The sequence below is a fragment of the Danio rerio genome, chromosome 18, assembly GCF_049306965.1.
Source record: "Danio rerio strain Tuebingen ecotype United States chromosome 18, GRCz12tu, whole genome shotgun sequence".
NCBI lineage: Eukaryota > Metazoa > Chordata > Actinopteri > Cypriniformes > Danionidae > Danio > Danio rerio.
Genome location: NC_133193.1, coordinates 38,526,341 through 38,545,036, shown reverse-complemented (window position 1 = coordinate 38,545,036; position 18,696 = coordinate 38,526,341). Strand labels below are relative to the sequence as shown.

The window sequence follows — 18,696 nt, the reverse complement described above, 5'->3', positions numbered from 1 at the left end:
ATTAATAGTAATTAATGTAATATGTAAAAAATTTAATGTAATAGTAATTATAGTAATTAATTTGCTAATGAGAGCAAGAGAGCGCAATGTCTGCCACGTAACCAAAATGAACTAATATAAAACTAGTGCATAGCTACATCACATGCATAAATCACGCCATGGGCATTACATTAAGATGCCTAAAGGTTTAAAAAAGCCCAAATATCAACGGAAGATGGACAAATGAGGACATTTCTGTCATAAACTATAGTAAAATAGCTTGTTAAAAGCTGCAAACAGATCACATACAGGAATAGAGAAAAGAGCACTCTTTAATTATCAGCTGTTAATCAGCGGCCGCTCTTTTTTATCCTGGTCATTGCACCTTTGCCGTGTGCTGTGTAAATGCAGACGATCGGATACTAGTCCCTTTTTAAAGATGGTGTAAGCAGGTCATCAAAAAAATCGGATACAGTCACAAAATTGGAATTGACTATCAAGATCTGCAGTGTAAATGCAGCCTTGCAGTATCACTTAATGGGATCCAGATTATAAAACAGACCTTAATAAAACCATTGCCCCACTTTAGATTGAAATATCTGATAGGGCTTGTGTTGTTTTTAAAGTTTTAATTTTCCATATTTCTACAGGCGGTCATGGTGTTGAGGATGTGCATGGAGATAAAGTGAGAATCTTCAGGGCAGAGAAGCAGTATGGTGTTACCTCAGGAAAATGGTATTTTGAGTTCGAGGCTGTAACTACAGGAGAAATGAGGGTCGGCTGGGCTCGACCGAACGTCCGCTCTGATGTTGAGCTTGGTTCTGATGAGTTGGCCTATGTCTTCAATGGAAACAGGGTCAGTATTGTCATACTTTTATATTTCAGGCAATCCACCTTTCAAGATCAAAATGGGTTACACACACAGTTTGGGGAACCTCTATTCTTTAAAAATCAAGTTGTGCCATAAATAATCAACCCAAGCTCATTCTGGAAACGTAGCCCCGCGGACGTTTCTGAAGACCAGGATTTACGTGGCCGGAGGTACGTAAAGGCCGCGTTTGGTTTTTTTCGAGCGAACGCTGTGTGGCGCCGCTCTGCCCCTCCTCTTTGCGCTCGCCGGCCGACGGCTCGCCTCCGAGTGGAGGGCTTTCCCGACGCAATCAGTTTGTCCGCTTATCTCACAGCGTTGCGTCGGCGGAGCGGAGGCCCCGGACGAGGAGGAGGAAGAGCCGGCCACGGTGGACGACGACCGGGATCGAGTCCGGGGAACAGCAGGTTCCGGAAATCAAGTAAGACAAAAAACGGAATCCGAAAAATAAGGGCGAGAACGCGGCAGGATCCGAAAACGCGGTCGAATTCGAAGACGAGGGCTTTTGCTTTTTTTTTTTTTTTTTCCGATCCGGCGTCTTTTCGCGCGAGAATGGCGCGGGCACGAACGCCCGAGACGCGAAAAAGCGCGCACAGCGGCCTCTCGCGGATCCGCAAAAACAAAAAAACGCTCAAATACGTACCTACCGGGACGTAAATCGCGGTCCGCAGAGACGTCCGCGGGGCTACGTTTCCACAATGAGCCCGGGTTGTAAATAATCCAGGGTTCCTATATGACATAGAAACTCTAGAATTTATTTATTTATTTATTTATTTATTTATTTATTTTAATTATTTTTTGCCTAAGTCACGGAATGTCATGGATTTTTGTTTAAAATTCACTTTCCTTTCAAATGGATTTTTTCTGTCAAAATTATTTTTTTCTGTCATGTTTTCATTGAATTTTTTTTTTTTGCTTCATGCTTTGCCTTTTATTTTTATAGTTAGTCTATTTGATCCATGCCATTATATTTTCTTCCTGCTCGTCAAGTGGCATTCAAATATATTACAACAATACAATAGGAAAATTAACATAACATGCACCATAACGTTGTTTAGTTTTTGCTAAAAATTAATAGAAGTGAATGACATCATAAGTCTTGACACATTTACGTTACAATGATGTGAAAAATAGAGATGAAAGGTCATGGAAATTCAGCTTTTTACTCGGAAAAATAATGGAAATGACAGGGAATTCGGTATTTGGCTTAAGGTGATACCCTGATAATCCATAAGCATAGTGAAAACTGACTGGGAGATACAGTACTTTTAGCTTTGTGCTACATTTTAATCATAAAAAAAATTTTCATATTATCTGTGGTCAGAGCTATTTTGACTTCACTATGCTAAATCCAATTTAATATTCAATATATCAGCTGTAAAAAGAATAATGGCACCTTATTGTACAGTATCTCTGCTTTCTAAAACACTTCAATGACAGTTAACAAATTAATAGAAGTTACTCCCATAATTCATGCATACTGTAGCACTATGGGGTGTACGGAAAAGGTAGATAGGACATCTTTCCAGCTAATTGGAGCCACATTGTTTTGAATAGCTGCAGTAAACGCTGAATTACTCTGTTCTTCCTGCAGGCTCAGCGATGGCACATTGGTAATGATCCGTTTGGTCGTCAGTGGCAGTCTGGTGATGTTGTTGGTTGCATGATAGACCTCATTGAAATGAACATCATGTTCACGCTCAACGGAGAGATGCTGATCAGCGATTCTGGTTCGGAAATGGCCTTCAAAGACATTGAGATAGGAGACGGTGAGAAATTGGGCTATAACCTTGTTTTAGTGTTTACCCGTGTGATTTTAATTATGCCTAGATGCTTTGTGGCGTAATGGTGTTTTTTAATAAGCAGTTGAAAGTCTCAAGCCTGAAGAAGTTTGTTTCCACAGACACATATAGATTTTAAAAGGCAATGTAATTACTATTTACTTCTGATAGAATTGTTGTTTTGTTTTAAAAGAGATTCAAGAGATTTTTGGATAATTAGCCCTAAAATGAGATATACTTTTACTCACATGCTGTTCCAAATTTGTATGATTGCAAACCATAGATTTTTATAGGCTAGTCTGGCTCAGTTGTCTCAAATATGATAACAAATTGTAATATAAAGTTGTCATAGAAATTTTAAATACGGTTAAAAATGGTGTTTGACTGTAAGGATCTTAACTGTAACAACAGGGATAGGATCCAAATCCAGCTTTAATCAAGTGTCAGATGAAGGTTCAATACAGGAGCAGACAATAATACAAAAATCTAAAGAGTAAACAATGAAACAAAGGGATTGGTACAGGCGGCGAACAAAGCAAATGGTATAATCAAAAGGGTTTTTCCCCTTTCCCCACAACAGGCTTTTTCCTCTTTTCAGGGGTGTCCAAACTCGGTCCTGATAGGCCGGTGTCCTGCAGTTTTTTAGCTCCAACTTGCCTCAATACACCTGGAAAGATGCTTCTAGAAAGCCTAGTAAGAGCTTGATTAGCTAGCCCAGGTGTGTCTGATTGTGGTTGGAACTTAACTTTGCAGGACACCGGCCCTCCAGGACCGAGTTTGGACATGCCTACCTCTTTTTTTTTTTTTTGGTTTTCCTAAATAATATTATTATTTTAACTACCGCACGCATTATGATAAATCTATTTAAAAATAAAATGTTTGACTGTTTTTCTTTTCTTAGAATTGTTTAACTGTGCTGTAAAAAATATATCTATTTTTAAGGTACTTTATGATATTTTGCCATATTGCAATAACGTCCAACAGTGGATCTAACTTAGAAATGTCAAATTTAGAATTTTCCTTTTAATTAATAATTTTGTTGGTTAAAATTATTTAATTGGTGTTGCAGTATCATAAGCTTTAACACAGAACTTATAGACCACACCTTATACATACTTTTCAACAACTTCCATTTATTCCATAATTTGTTTGCTAAATATTATTGAAAAAAAAACATAATATTGTATTATCATCTATACAACATACAGTGAATTTAAATGTTTTCTCCAGTAAATATTATAACAAATAAGTGTAGTATATACAGATGCATCAGATTGTAGCTACTAGCTATCAGTATTTATATATTCATAATTCATCCATTCTTTTTCTTTTGGGCTCGTAAGTTTTCAGATATATTTTCTTCTTGTACACGTCCAGAATAATAGTAAGAGCACAAACGAGTGCTCAGCATCACAAGTAAAAATTATTGACCATAGCCCCTTTCACATAGTGATACTGAATTTCCAGAAATACTTTACCAGTAAATTTAAATATGTGCTGTTCACACAGGGAGATCATCACACATTAATTCATTTTCTTTTAGTCTTAGTCCCTTTTTTAATTCGAGGTCGCTACTGCAGAATAAACCGCCAACTTATCCAGCACATGTTTTGCGCTGCGGATGCCCTTCCAGTTGCAACCCATCTTTGGGAAACATCCATACACATTCATTCACACTCATACACTATGGACAATTTAGCCTGCCCAATTCAACTGCACCGCATGTCTTTGGACTGTGGGGGAAACTGGAGCACCCGGAGGAAACCCATGCGAACTCAGGGAGAACAAACAATATTTATATATTATACTATATACAATACTTCGTCTGTCTTGGGCTAACTTACTTGAACTGTCTCCATCACTGCTCTTATCAATTGTCCAGTCTGCATCATTCTCATGGTCACTAAAGCCCATCTCATCCTCACTTTCATCTGCAGGAAGAGCCACTTCTGACCTTTTATTGTTTCACTTGTCATAGAACATGATGGTGTTAGCTAATACACTGTTCCCTATTCAAAAGTAGTACTGCCATTAAAACTCGATTTTATTCATAATGCAAATGTCATTAACATACAACTAATCAACACTATATTACTAGCATTCATGTTGTTATTGTTACAACTTAAAAATTCACAGCTGACCATGCTAGCTAGCTAAACCATTGCAATATTGCATGTTCCACTATTGAACAGTGTTGCCATTCGGCAACACATACATTTGATCGATTTACCAAAAAACTAATTTGATAAAAAAAATTAAGATGTGAATATGTCGTCATAAATTATCAGAGGTGATGTTTCAAATTTTTTTTGTGGATTTGACATGAGTTCATCCTTTGTTTTTATTGACGTTTACATTTGCATTCAGCAACTACTCACAATAAATGCCAGTCTGTCAGAAATCGCACTACAGAAAAACCTGCTGTCATTTGACTTAACCATAGCATATCATTGGCTACACCAAGGTTTTCTCTTCCAACTAAAAAAATTAAACATTGCTCTTAAAGAAGCAGTGGCAGGGAAATGAACAAAAATGTCATGTTGCCATATGCTAGTAACATGTGGTAGAGGGTTAAATCACACTTTGCAGTCTTGTGTTTCAAAATCCATTTCTCTAATCCTATAGATTTAAAAGCAAAAAAAATCCCAATTTACCCTATACATTGTATTTAAATCTGGAATTTTTTTTTTTGATTTCTTTCACAGATGCTGCCATCTTGGTGTTACCAATACCTTCCAATGCTGTCTGTGATTTTCTTAGATAAAATATAAACAAATGATTGATCAATAGCATTATATACTGAATATGCAAATGATGCTTTCATTCTTGTATGAAAAGTCAAACTAATTCAAATTAAACATTATAATAAATAATGTAAAAGTGTGTAATAAAACATTAGTACATAGTAATTGATATATTTTAGCCACTGCTATAAATCAGACTCTTTTTTCTGTGTTCTCCTCCCTCTAGGCTTTATTCCAGTTTGCACTCTGGGTCTTTCTCAGGTTGGGCGTATTAACCTTGGTCAGAATGTTAGCAGTTTGCGCTACTTCGCCATCTGTGGCCTCCAAGAGGGCTTTGAGCCATTCGCCATCAACATGAAGAGAGACATCACAATGTGGTTCAGCAAGAGCCTGCCCCAGTTTGTTCCCGTTCCCACTGATCACAACCACATTGAGGTATATGAGAGATCGTCATGTCTTTTCGCTTAACTGTTCATAAAGTTGTAAAGTGAGTTCAGGCCACAATGTTAAAGCAACCCATATGTAAAAAACTTGTAGAAACTTTGTTAGCCCCCCTGAATTATTAGCCGCTTGTTTATTTCTGTTTAACGAATATAAGATTTTTCCAACGCATTTCTAAACATATTAGTTTTAAAAACTCATTTCTAATACTAATTTATTTTATCTTTCCCATGATAGCAGTAAATAATATTTTACTAGATATTTTCACTTATCAAGACACTTCTATACAGCTTAAAGTGACGTTTAAAGGCTTAACTAGGTAAATTTGGTTAACTAGGCAGGTTAGGGTAATTAGGCAAGTCATTGTATAACGATGGTTTGTTCTGTAGACTATCAAAATAAAATATAGCTTTAAGGAGCTAATAATTTTGTCCCTAAAATGGTGTTTAAAAAATTAAAAGCTGTTTTTATTCTAGCCGAAATAAAACAAATAAGACTTTCTCCAGAAGAAAAAAATATTTTCAGACATACTGTGAAATGTCCTTTGCTCTGTTAAACATCATTTGGAATTTTTTTTTTAAAGAAGAAAAAAATTCAAAGGCGGCTAATAATTCTGACTTTAACTCTTTGTATATTTCTATTATCCCTCATTTTGTAATGCAGTGCCTAGAAAAACACACGTCATTGGGTTTTCACTGTAGTATTTTTTAGAGACAGAATTCATATCAAATAACAATAAAACTGCCCAAACTTTATAAAATGATGTATACTTTCATTCATATAGCTCAAACCTTACAGAAAAAGGAGTCATGGTAATGTTTGGAGCTTTTTGTACCCAAACTAAATTTACTAAGAGCTATTTTATTTTAGATACATTTTTTTAAAATATATTTGTCTTTCATTTATGATTTAAACAGTTTACTTTACACTAAATTTTCTGAGTAAAATACATATTTTTTATAAAGTAATTTAAAATAAATGTATTGTTTTATTATTTTTATAAAATTAAATGTACATAATGTTTTTGAAATATAATTTTTGTGTAACTTTTTTCACTTCAGCAACAATATGAACATTGTTAATCTGTTCATAAAAGCATTAAAGATTCATATCGATTTAAAGGTGCAGTATGTAGGATTGACATCCAAGTATTTTCGTCTGTGCAGGATGTGCTGAAATTGAGTTAAGTGACAGTGGATAGAGCTACAAGGACTAAAACAAAAACACATATTTAGACCTGAAATGCAAATTTTTTTAAAGGTGAATAACTCACTTTAAATTTTCAGATAAACAAGTATTATCATGTAGCATGTTTCACAAGTGTCTGATATATTAGGACTCTAAAACCTACATACAGCACCTTTAAGTTTGATGACATTTTTTGCATCAATACACAAGTGGCACAGACAGTTAAGGGATAAATGTGAATACATATGAATTTGATGGACCTTCTTAATTGCTATCATTGAACCTTTAGGTCTCTCGTGTGGATGGAACTGTAGACAGTGCTCCCTGTATAAAAATTACCCACAAGACGTTCGGATCCCAAAACGCCAACACTGACATGCTGTTCTTCAGGCTAAGCATGCCAGTGGAGTTTCACCTTACCTTTAAGGTGCCTGCTGGCACTACCCCCCTCACACGAGCCCTCACCATCCCAGAAGAAGAAGTGCTGGAGGTGGACCCAGACTCAGACTATGAGGTGCTTAAGAAGTCCGCCAGTCGCAAAGAGCAGGAGGAGAAAGAAAAGGAGCCGTCTGTTCCTAAAGATATCCCAGGCGTTAAAGAAAACGACAAAGACACTGCATCTGAGAAAGGAAAGAAGAAAGGGTAAGAAGTGGGGAGTTTTTTAAATATATATATATTAAACGTGTACTTTATTATGGAAGCAAAATATACTTAAGTGCAGACTGAATGTTACATTCAGACAATTCACTGCAATAATCTAAACTTTAAAGTGCTTGACCCACTTAAGTAGAACTTAAAGGCCATATACAGCTCATGAACTTTCAGGAAAGCAACTATAAGTAACGTACTAAGATTTTGTTCATAATTTTGTGTGTACAGAGCAACAAGTATGAGAACAGTAGTGTTAAAAGAGTCGGTCCCCTTACTGATCTTATTAAGGTTAAACAAAACAACATAGCCCTGTGTGAAAAAGTGTTTGTCCCCTTGGTAAAGTGAAACTTAACTCTGATTTATCACACCTGAATTCAGTTTCTCTAGCCACACCCAGTCCTGATTACTGCCACACCTGTTCACAATCAAGAAATCACTTAAGTAGGGCTGCATCCGAAACCACATACTTCCATACTATATAGTACGCTAAAATCAGTATGCGAGCCGAGTAGCATGTCAGAATTCATAGAATTCAAAAATCAGTATATGAGAAGTACCCGGATGACTTTCTACTTCCGGCGAGATTCTAAAGTGAGCATCCCATGCATGCTGCTCTGTCCCATGATGCCCAGCGAGCAAATTCATGAATGGGAGTGAAGCGATGCAACTTACGCAGGTAGGTCACGTGACCATGACAAAATGGCGGATGTAGTACGTCCGAATTCCATTTATACTTTTCACATTCATGCTGTATAGAACGAACTGTTCTACTGGCCGAGTAGTACGTTTAAATTGAAATGCAATACCTACTGAGTAGTGTGCAGTTTCGGACTCAGCCTACGACATTTCTGACATAGTAGACCAAAAGATCCTCAAAACCTAGACAAGAAAACATAATTCACACCCCTTTTACATATCTCCTTTAAGATATCTTTAATAACTCTACATTATTATAAGGCTTTTAGAAAATGCTTAAGTATATGAAATAGTAAGGAAAAGTGCCTTTTTAGTACACTTAAAAGTGTTTATTCATAACAATTCATAACAATTTGCTTTTGTATAATGTTATCATTATTAGCAGTAATTTTTATTATATGCATATTTATATTTGTTTTATTAAAAACAAGCTTAGATTTGCCCACCTTTCAGGTTTTAGACCATATGGGGCAGCATGTGTATTAGTATATAATTCAGTTTTTTGACCACACTTAGTTTTTATTGTTCATTTATTAGTTTGCTGGAAATTATAACTGAATTTAGAAATAGTTTTGAAACAAATCTTTGCACTTAACAAACAAAATTATTTATTTACATGCTAATGGATGTCTGTGCGTACAAGAAGTTTCCCTCTCCACAAGAGTGAAAGCGAAAGAAAATAATGAGGAGGCTCATCTCACATTCTTGTGCTGGAGATGCTTTGTTAAACTGTTTTCTCTCTAGTGAAGGGTTCAGTTTTTCCACTTACAAAGTCTGCCATGTAAATAGCAAATGCGCTATGGTGCAATATAACTGACTTTTAAAAGGAATGGGAGATAAGACTGATTGGTTTAGCCTCAAAACACACCTATAACTCATTAAGAAAATAAGCTCAACCCTTTTGACCATGCACCACGGCGCAAAGCAGATTTTTCCGTCCTTATATTAGCAAAAGTGGATTCTAACACGCCCCTAATGCGTTTGCGCCCTGCACTTTGCATTTTGCGCATGGATCGTCAAAATAGAGCCCATTGACTACCATAGAATTTGTTTTTTCATCTATGGAAAGTAATGGTTGAAGGTTTTCATCTTTCTTTAAATATATTAATTCATGTTTAACAGAAGAAAGAAACTCATTTACTGTATGTTTTTTAACCACTTGGGGGTGAGAAAATAGTAGGGACATTTTATGTTTTTGGGGTGAAATCTCCTTAGAAGTTTCCTTTTACTTCAGTAAAATTATACTATCTACAAGTATAGATTTTTTAAAACATTCTATTAAGATTCAGAGTACACCACAAAGTGCACATTCAATACAAATAATCACTTATTTTTCTACTCAAGTTTCTTGTACATGCCTAACCCCTTAAATTTCTTCCCTCAGCTTCTTGTTTAAAGCTAAAAAGGCAGCCATGATCACTCCTCCTCCACCTCCACCTCTTATGCCTCGTTTGATTGAAGACGTGGTGCCAGATGATCGCGATGACGTGGACATCATCCTTAATACCACCACAGTCAGTCTTTACAACAAGATCTATCATAAATGACACTCCTCATGCTCTAGTTTTCTCTGTTAAGTATCTTTCTCCCTCTGTGTCCATTGTGCAGTACTATTACTCGGTTCGTATCTTCGCTGGACAAGAGCCTAGCGAGGTGTGGGTTGGTTGGGTCACACCAGACTTCCACATGTATGACCTCAACTTCGATCTGTCTAAAGTTCGTACGGTTACAGTGACAGTTGGAGACGACAAAGGCAACATACATGACAGGTGAGATCACATAAAAAAATTCGGTTCACACTAGTCTGCTGTGCCTGCTATTGAAATATGGGCCAGTGAGGACAGATACAAGAAGCTGCAATGCGGAGAACTATATAGTTAAAAATAAATTATCAATATAGTGAGGTGATGTAGGTGACTATCGATTTTGATGATGTAAGAGCAGTGCATGAGTGGCCCAGTTCAGTCAGCAACCATAAGGATATGTTGGGACAAAAAAAAAAAAAAGTTATTTTAAGAGTTATTTTCCTACAGGAAACTTCTTTTTACAGTGAAGTAGAGAGTCTTATTAATCACTTTTGATATCTTCAGTGTTTTGGATGTAGCGCACACTTAATAAAATAGGTTTTCTTTTAATTTCTTTTATTGTACCCATTGGGAGAGTCACAGAGAGTCAAGTAACAGAACTTAGAGACACCACATAAACTTCAAACTATTCACACAGACACACACACACACACATTGGTTTTTGTGTTTTATGAAAACTCTTCATAGGCATATATTTTATTTTACTGTAAAAACTGCTTACATCGCCTTACTCTACCCTTACCTCTAAACACAACCCTCACAGGAAATCTTTGACAAAATTCAAAGATCAAAAGACCCTGTTAATTATGATTTTTTATGCGGTTTGAATTTTGAAGAATCACAATGCATGTTCTAGTAAACCATCTCAACATTGTGATACCTAGGTCATACCCATGTCATTTTACAAATTTGTGTCCTCATAAACCACCTAGACACACACACAAAACCCATTTAGATTAACAGTTCATCAATACTGGCATATAGATAAAATATTGCCACTAGATAAACAGTTCAGCATAAAATAAAACTTTTATTAAAAAACTAAAAATATACAATTAAAAAAAAAAAAAAAAAAATATATATATATATATATATATATATATATATATATATATATATATATATATATATATATATATATATATATATATATATATATATATATAGTGGACAAAAATAAATCTTTTTATAGAGAATGTGTATTTTTACAAAATTATTTTATGGAATAACATTGTCACAATCACAAGCGATCTAATCCTGGCAGATCGCTGGTAAACGTGCAGATTGCTAAAGGACTAGATATCTGCTGGAATATGGACTACAAGTTCCAGTCATGCACCACACACACACACCTGTTCCAGATCACGATTGATTGCTCACATAGCTGGGGGCTGCTCAAAGACTGGTTAGATTAACTTTAAATACAGTGCACACACACACACTTCTCAGCTGAGTCGTGTTATGATGTCACTGTGGACATTATGACGCGGTTCCCTTGCCTTGCTTCGCCGTTTTTTTGAGCCTTGCCTTGTTTGTTTATTTATGTTGTCTGCTTCCTGTCTGTATTGACCACTCACCTGTTTTTTGACTACAACTCTGGATTTCCTGTGTACATCTGTTTGCCCCTGTGTTGACTGTTGCCTGCCAGACCATTCTCATAATAAACCTGCCATTGGATCCGCACCTCTGTTGTCAGTGTCCAATACACATTACAAATATGCATATTTGCATATTATTTGAAAATAAATCCGGTATGAAATTACGAGACGGATTTATGACATTAATCTTTTGATCTATTTCTTTTATTGCCTTTAATGTCACATGATCATTCAGAAATCATTCTAATTTTAATTTGCTGCTCCATAAATATTGTTAATGTCAGCATTGAAACCAGTTTGATATTTATGAATGAAAGGAAATTCAAAAGAATTTGAAATACAAATCTGAAAAATAATCCTTGCTGAACAAAACAAATCGTATTATTTGCTTTTGTTTAAACAATGTGTAAAACTAAGTGTGTGGTTATCACTTGAGAATATTTTGAATACATGAACCCAAATATTCTTTCTCCATCAGTATAAAGAGAAGTAACTGCTACATGGTGTGGGGAGGAGAGTTCAGCAGCAGCCAGCAGAAGTTCAGCCAGGAGGATCTGGTGATTGGTTGCTTGGTTGATCTGGCAACAGGCCTTCTGAATTTCACAGCCAATGGAAAGGAGATCAACACTTTCTACCAGGTGAGCCTTATTTTGTACAGGTATATTTTTGGCAGTACAAATACATTGTATGAATGTGTTTTTCTTATATGTCAAAAATCATTAAAATGTTAAATAAATTAAATGAGTTTGATATTAAGTTTCATTAAGATAATTTGTTAAAAACCTACTTTAAAAAATATATTTTTTAAAAATTTGATTAGTCATATGCATAGCTAAGCACTTAATTCAGACAATTTTAATGCCAATTAAAATTTTTAATGCCAATTTAAATTTTCTTAGTATTTTTATTGCTTCGAACACTCAGGTTCTAAATTTTCCAATAGTTGTATCTCGACCAAATATTGTCCAATCCTAATAAACCATATATCAATGCAAAGCTTATTTAAAAGTATTTTACATTTCAACTTACACAATTTTACAAAAATTTAATTGGAATTGACAATTATGACTGCCCAAATCAACATCAAACTGACAGTGATATTGATGGCAAAAAACAAGTAAAAAAATGCAAATTGGTATTTGATGTCAAAACCTTGACATCCACACATTGATGCAACACATGTAACCTACCTTGATGTTGACATCCACACATTGATGCAACACATGTAACCTACCTTGATGTTGACATCCACACATTGATGCAACACATGTAACCTACCTTGAACAAGACATCAAATTGACACCTATCGTTGGCATAAAACAAACACATTAAACTGTTCTGTAATACAGTAAATTTTTGTTGTGTTGACACAAATTTTAGATGTCAAATGGACATGTTTTGACATCGGGGTATCAATTGACATCAAATTGACACATTTTTGACATGTTTTTTTGATGTCGTTTTGACATCAAGGTTCTTTTTGTAATTTTACATTTAGTTTTTTACATTACTTTACATAGCTATCTTTGTTACTTGATTTCAGAGATGTTAATAGTGCATAATATTTTTGAACTCATGGTGTATGTGTGTATTTGCTGTCTCAGGTGGAGCCCAACACTAAGCTCTTTCCAGCTGTGTTTGTTCTTCCAAGCAGCCAAAACATGCTCCAGCTGGAACTTGGAAAACTCAAGGTCAGCGCATCTGCCTAATCAGATTTCATTTATAATTTCTTTTAGCTAACATGTGGTGTTGCTTAGTTAAATCTTTATTTTTTTCTCAATCCTATAGAATATCATGCCTCTTTCGGCAGCCATGTTTCGTAGTGAGCGCAAGAACCCTGTTCCTCAGTGTCCACCTCGACTGGATGTTCAGATGTTGACCCCTGTCATCTGGAGCCGGATGCCCAACCACTTCCTCAATCCAGTGGTGGGACGGGTGAGCGAGAGGCATGGCTGGATGGTGGAATGTACAGAGCCTCTCACTATGATGGCGCTGCATATACCTGAAGAAAACAGGTACAGTTGGGCAAGTCAAAAACAAAAAGATCTTATTAAAATGGGGGGAAATGTTCCCTTAAAGTACAGTTCACCAAAAAACTTAAAATTTTGTCATCATTTACATACCATTCACTTGTCACAATCATGTTTGAGTCTCTTTTTTCTGTTGAACACAAAAGATAATTATAAAAAATTATAAAAACTTGTAACCACTGACGCAATATTTGTTTTTTCTACTATGGAAGTTACCAGTTTCTAACCTTCTTCAAAATAACTTATTTTGTGTTCAACACAAAAAGAAAAAGGAATAAGGAAAGGTTTGGAAGCACTTGAGGGTGAGTAAATTGTGAGTAAATGTTTAATTTTGGGTGAACTGTTCGCTTAAAGGGTCTGTATAGTGCACACATACTAGTAGACATATTTCATATTCCACTTACTGACAACTGTAGGCCACTGTACTGCAAAATGTGTCTCAAACCAGCTCAAAATCACCTTAATTGACTTTATTTGCTTTCTGAGATATGTTTGAATAAAGCTAGAACTAAATTCTGCAGGACAGTGGCTCTCCAGAAATTGAATTTGAGACTGTCTAGTAACTACTTTCCAGCAACTGCCTTGCAATCACTCAGAATTCCCTCGCAACCAGTTAGAAACACACAATTGCTGCATCCCAGTTTGCAAAATATCTGTGCTAAATAGTATTCAAAACATTTAATTAGGTTCCCGGATAGTGTACTTTTTCAGATAGGTATTCAGAGGGTATAGCAATGTATACTCTAACTGCTAGTATTGCTCACAACACAATAAGTGTTGGTTGTAGTGGTGGAAAAAGTACTGAAAAGTCATACTCAAAAGTACAATTACTTGCCTAAAAATGTAGTGGAAGTAAAAGTAAAAGTATCTGTTGTAAATATTACTCAAAGTATGAGTAGAAAGTAGCCTTTCAAAGTACTCAAGAGTAGTGAGTATTATGCTGTAAAAAGCTGATGCATCTACATGTAATTTGTGGATGTGTGCAAACGTAACATTCTGTACTGCATTTAGTCATTGCCCAGCAGACACACAACATCATATGACATTAATATTAGATTAGATTTAGGTTGTGATGTCGGGGGACCAAAATTCAATGTCTAGCCAGTGTTAAAGAACATAGTTTTTTTGATGTCCAAAAACGATATTTGATATTTGGATGATTTTAGGTTGTGTTAGAAACTGACCAAAATCCAACGTTGAACTAACATCTTAAACCAACATCTGTTGACGTTAAATACTGACATTTAATTGTCAGGTATGGCAACCAAAATCAAGTGTCTGATAGACGTCATAGTGGTAATGTCCATATGACGTCAAGCTGTAACATCATTAGACGTTGATATTTGGTTAATATTAGGTTGGACATTGGACACTGACATCAGCCTGAAGTTGGGTTCTGATGTCAACTCAATTTTCATTCCAAACAAAATGCAAGGTTTCCATGACATTGGGTTACAACGGGAATCTAAAGTCATGTTGATGTCTTGTGCCTGCTGGGTGTTTAAGGCCATTTTGGACATCATACAGTAAATATCCACCATCTTCTCATCAGTGACATGCATCTAAACAGTCTCTGGGTCAATTCGTGTAAGGATTTTGGACATCTTCTTGGACATATTTGAAGCTTCCAAACAGTTTGCTGCTATTATAAAGTGCCCATGTCTTGAGGTAGTTCAGTATGATGCAATTTACCTTCTATGTGTGATTTGATTGGACTCACAGGACTGTAATTTTAATTTTCATGTGTTTTCTCACTTGCAGGTGCATTGACATCCTGGAACTATCTGAGCAACATGACCTGCTGCAGTTCCACTATCACACTCTGATGCTTTATTGCGCCGTGTGTGCACTGGGCAACAACCGTGTAGCCCATGCCCTCTGCAGCCATGTGGATGAATCCCAGCTCTTCTATGCGATTGAGAACACGTACCTGCCTGGCCCTCTCCGCAGCGGCTACTACGACCTTCTTATCAGTATTCATCTGGAGTCAGCCAAACGCAACCGCTTAGGAACCAATCGCGAGTTTATTGTTCCCATGACATCAGAGACGCTTAGTATCACACTGTTCCCAGATGCAGAGGCAGCCCATGACCTGCCGGGAGTGGGTCTCACCACCTGCCTCAGACCTAAGCTACACTTCTCCCCCATCAACTTTGTAGGCACTGATCCAGATCTGTACACCCTGAGCCCCATCATACCTCTGCAGGTACAGTTAGCTACAACATACATCTAGTAGACATATTACATTATATACATATTTTATTATATTATATTATTAATATCAGTGACCCTGCAGGTGGGCTACGAGATTAAAATTACCTTAAATATTACACTATAATTATTGAAATTCGTTATTAAATATGTCATTATAAAATGATAGTAGTTATGGCATTTTCCGTTTCCTGTGACTAAACAGGCTAATTCGGACTCAGTGCAAAAACAGCCTCACTGTTAATAACAGACATGACTGTGGCTTAAATTTCCAACCGCTGCGCATCAACTAGGATTAGCAAACAGTCACGCAAATGTATAGGTAACGATGATTAAAGTAATAACCAGCTCACGCGTGCCTTACGTCTGCGACTCTTTCTGTATTAGAGTTGCACACATCCGTCGAATCAAAAACTGTGCTCTCTTTGTGTGAACACTTTGAAATATGATCATAGTTGTCCAAATTAATATCTTTCGAGCGTTTTATAACTGACGTGCATCCGTACAGAAAGATCTAGCGAGACTCAGTCCTGATTCAGTAGTTCACTGTTCTTGTCAGCGAACTCCAATAATGACCAGCAACAAACCAAACCACCTTTAGATCGATGTGTTTCAGCAGATTTAGAGGGATTTTACTGTATTTTACGTTTAGGGTTAGGTTGTTTATTTTAATAGATATAGATCAATAGATGAATAGAAGTCAGTCTAAATCAAAGCAGCAGCCGTTTTTTTTTTTTTTTTTTTTGTTTTTTTTTTGCCATCTCGTTTAGTTCTATCAGGTTCTAAAGTAAATGCCCAAATGCTCTGCAGTTGTAAAGAATAACTGAAGTAAAGCTTTCAAGAGCTTTAAACCTGTTTGTGATGTGTAATGATGTAGAAAAGTAATGGAATAGAAGGCAAAAATATATATGTTTTGCTAATAAATGAAACTTTAAAACAAGCATTTTCGCTAGACAATCAGTTTGGGCCTTCAAAAAAATTTGGGAGAAAAAGGTGGGCCTCGAAGTGAAAAAGTTTGAGAACCCCTGCTCTAATACAGTCGTTCTCAAAGTGGGGGTTGGGACCCCCCGAGGTGTTGTGGGACAATGAAGGGGGGGTCGCCTGGTGATTTCCAAAAATCTATTTATTTGTATTAAACCATAAGAATTTAACTTAACTGAACTGAAAAGAAAAAAATATTAGTTTATAGTTACTATAGTAGCTTATAGTTACTAGTTCTATTGGATTGCAACTCCTGGGGTAATTACATTATATTAAAGACACAGCAATAGCGTCAGATGCAGCAGATTGATTTTATAACACCAGGTTAAACTTTCTGGCACATTTACAACACTGACATACATTAAAAAAAATCAGTGAAGAATGTACTTGGATCTATTGGTGTGTGTATGTGTGTGTGTGTCATTGCATGCAAGGTTTCTGTATTTATAACCACCTTAGAAGATATTGGGAGTCGTGAGTCACTGGCATTGTTATTTTGGGGGTCGCGGGCTGAAAAGTTTAGGATCCCTACTCTAATAGACACTTGTGACTACTGGTAGGCAGATGCTCTCTTTGTTAATGTGTGCATTGTTTCATGACAGAATCTAAAGACCCAGGCTCTAAGCATGCTTACTGAAGCCGTGTTCGATGGCAGCCAGGCCATGCGTGATCCTGTAGGGGGCAGCGTTGAGTTCCACTTCGTTCCAATCCTCAAACTCATCAGCACTCTCCTCATCATGGGCATCTTCAACAATGAAGACGTCAAGCACATCCTCAAGATGATTGATCCCAGTGTGTTTGGAAAGAAAGAAGAGGCAGAGGAACCAGCCGAGGAAGCAGCTCCCAAAGAGGAAGGAGAGGAAGTGAAAGAGAAAGAAGAAACGGCTGAAGGAGAGGAGGAGGCTGTGGATGAAGGAGTTGGGGAGGAGGAAGAGGAGGAGCTGAAAGAGCTGAAGAAGGAGGAGGGAGAGGAAGGAGAAGAGGTCGAGAAGGCCGTAGAGGAGGAGGATGGAGAGAAGGTGGATGGAGAAAAAGCAGAGGAGGAAAAGGAGGCAGAAGAAGTAGGAGAGGAGGCCAAAGAGGAAGAAGAGGAGGCGCCAGAGGAGGGTCTACTTCAAATGAAGATGCCAGAGTCTGTGAAACTGCAGGTATCCATCTCCACATCCTTCTTTCTACATTGTGATACTAGGAAATTAGTGTACGTGGGCATATATACATTTTTTAAAATATAGAATAATCTAGATTAACTTTGAAATTAGGGCAAAGCAGTGACGCAGAAGGTAGTGCTGTCGCCTCACAGCAAGAAGGTTGCTGGATCGCTGGTTCGAACCACGGCTCAGTTGGCGTTTCTGTGTGGAGTTTACATGTTCTCCCTGCGATCGTGTGGGTTTGAATGAAAAATGAAAATTTAAAGCAAATAATTCGATTACTGATGTCCATGTAAATGTAGTCCCTGCGCACTAGCAAAATAAACATGGAGCATTTTGATTTTACACTTCAAATTTATTGTTTTTAGTAGAAACAAATTATGTTGAACTCAAAATGTAAATTTACCCTAGGATTTGGTTGTATGACGGTATATATCGCTACTCTAGAATAAATGGTCAACCATAATAGATTTTTTATCCCATGTATACCTCGATTTTTAAATAAGTGGCATGGCTGAGGAAAACATTCTACTCGTTCTCTCATAGTAAGATCATGTAAACGATTTAAGGTTGAACTTTTACCTGTGATTTAGAATAAATGTTTTGGAGAACCGACTTGAAACGGCGAATGTCACTACAGAATAACTCTGTGTAAAGTATCACGCAGTAAATTAAGCAGTCTCTCCCCAGGTGCCAATGCCTACACTAAACGACATTCACATGGAGCGCTGTTTACCTTAGACTAGAAAAGTAATATAGGCAAATAACATGAAGTTTATTAATTCATTTTCCTT

General features: G+C 36.6%; 1 protein-coding gene across 28 annotated transcripts in view; it reads left to right on the top strand.

Annotated features, from left to right (window-relative positions):
* Window positions 1-18,696, top strand: part of ryr1b (ryanodine receptor 1b (skeletal)) — a 243,794-nt gene that overhangs the window by 111,928 nt on the left and 113,170 nt on the right. For all 28 annotated transcript variants that reach the window (XR_012393781.1, XR_012393780.1, XM_073929492.1 and 25 more), the window contains 11 exon segments: window positions 630-835; window positions 2,442-2,616; window positions 5,599-5,807; window positions 7,291-7,643; window positions 9,733-9,862; window positions 9,957-10,117; window positions 12,011-12,170; window positions 13,137-13,223; window positions 13,321-13,547; window positions 15,324-15,768; window positions 17,357-17,902. Coding sequence is in view for 26 of the 28 variants with exons in the window: in XM_073929492.1 (XP_073785593.1) it covers window positions 630-835; window positions 2,442-2,616; window positions 5,599-5,807; window positions 7,291-7,643; window positions 9,733-9,862; window positions 9,957-10,117; window positions 12,011-12,170; window positions 13,137-13,223; window positions 13,321-13,547; window positions 15,324-15,768; window positions 17,357-17,902 (2,699 nt within the window). In the remaining 2 variants the exon portion in view is untranslated.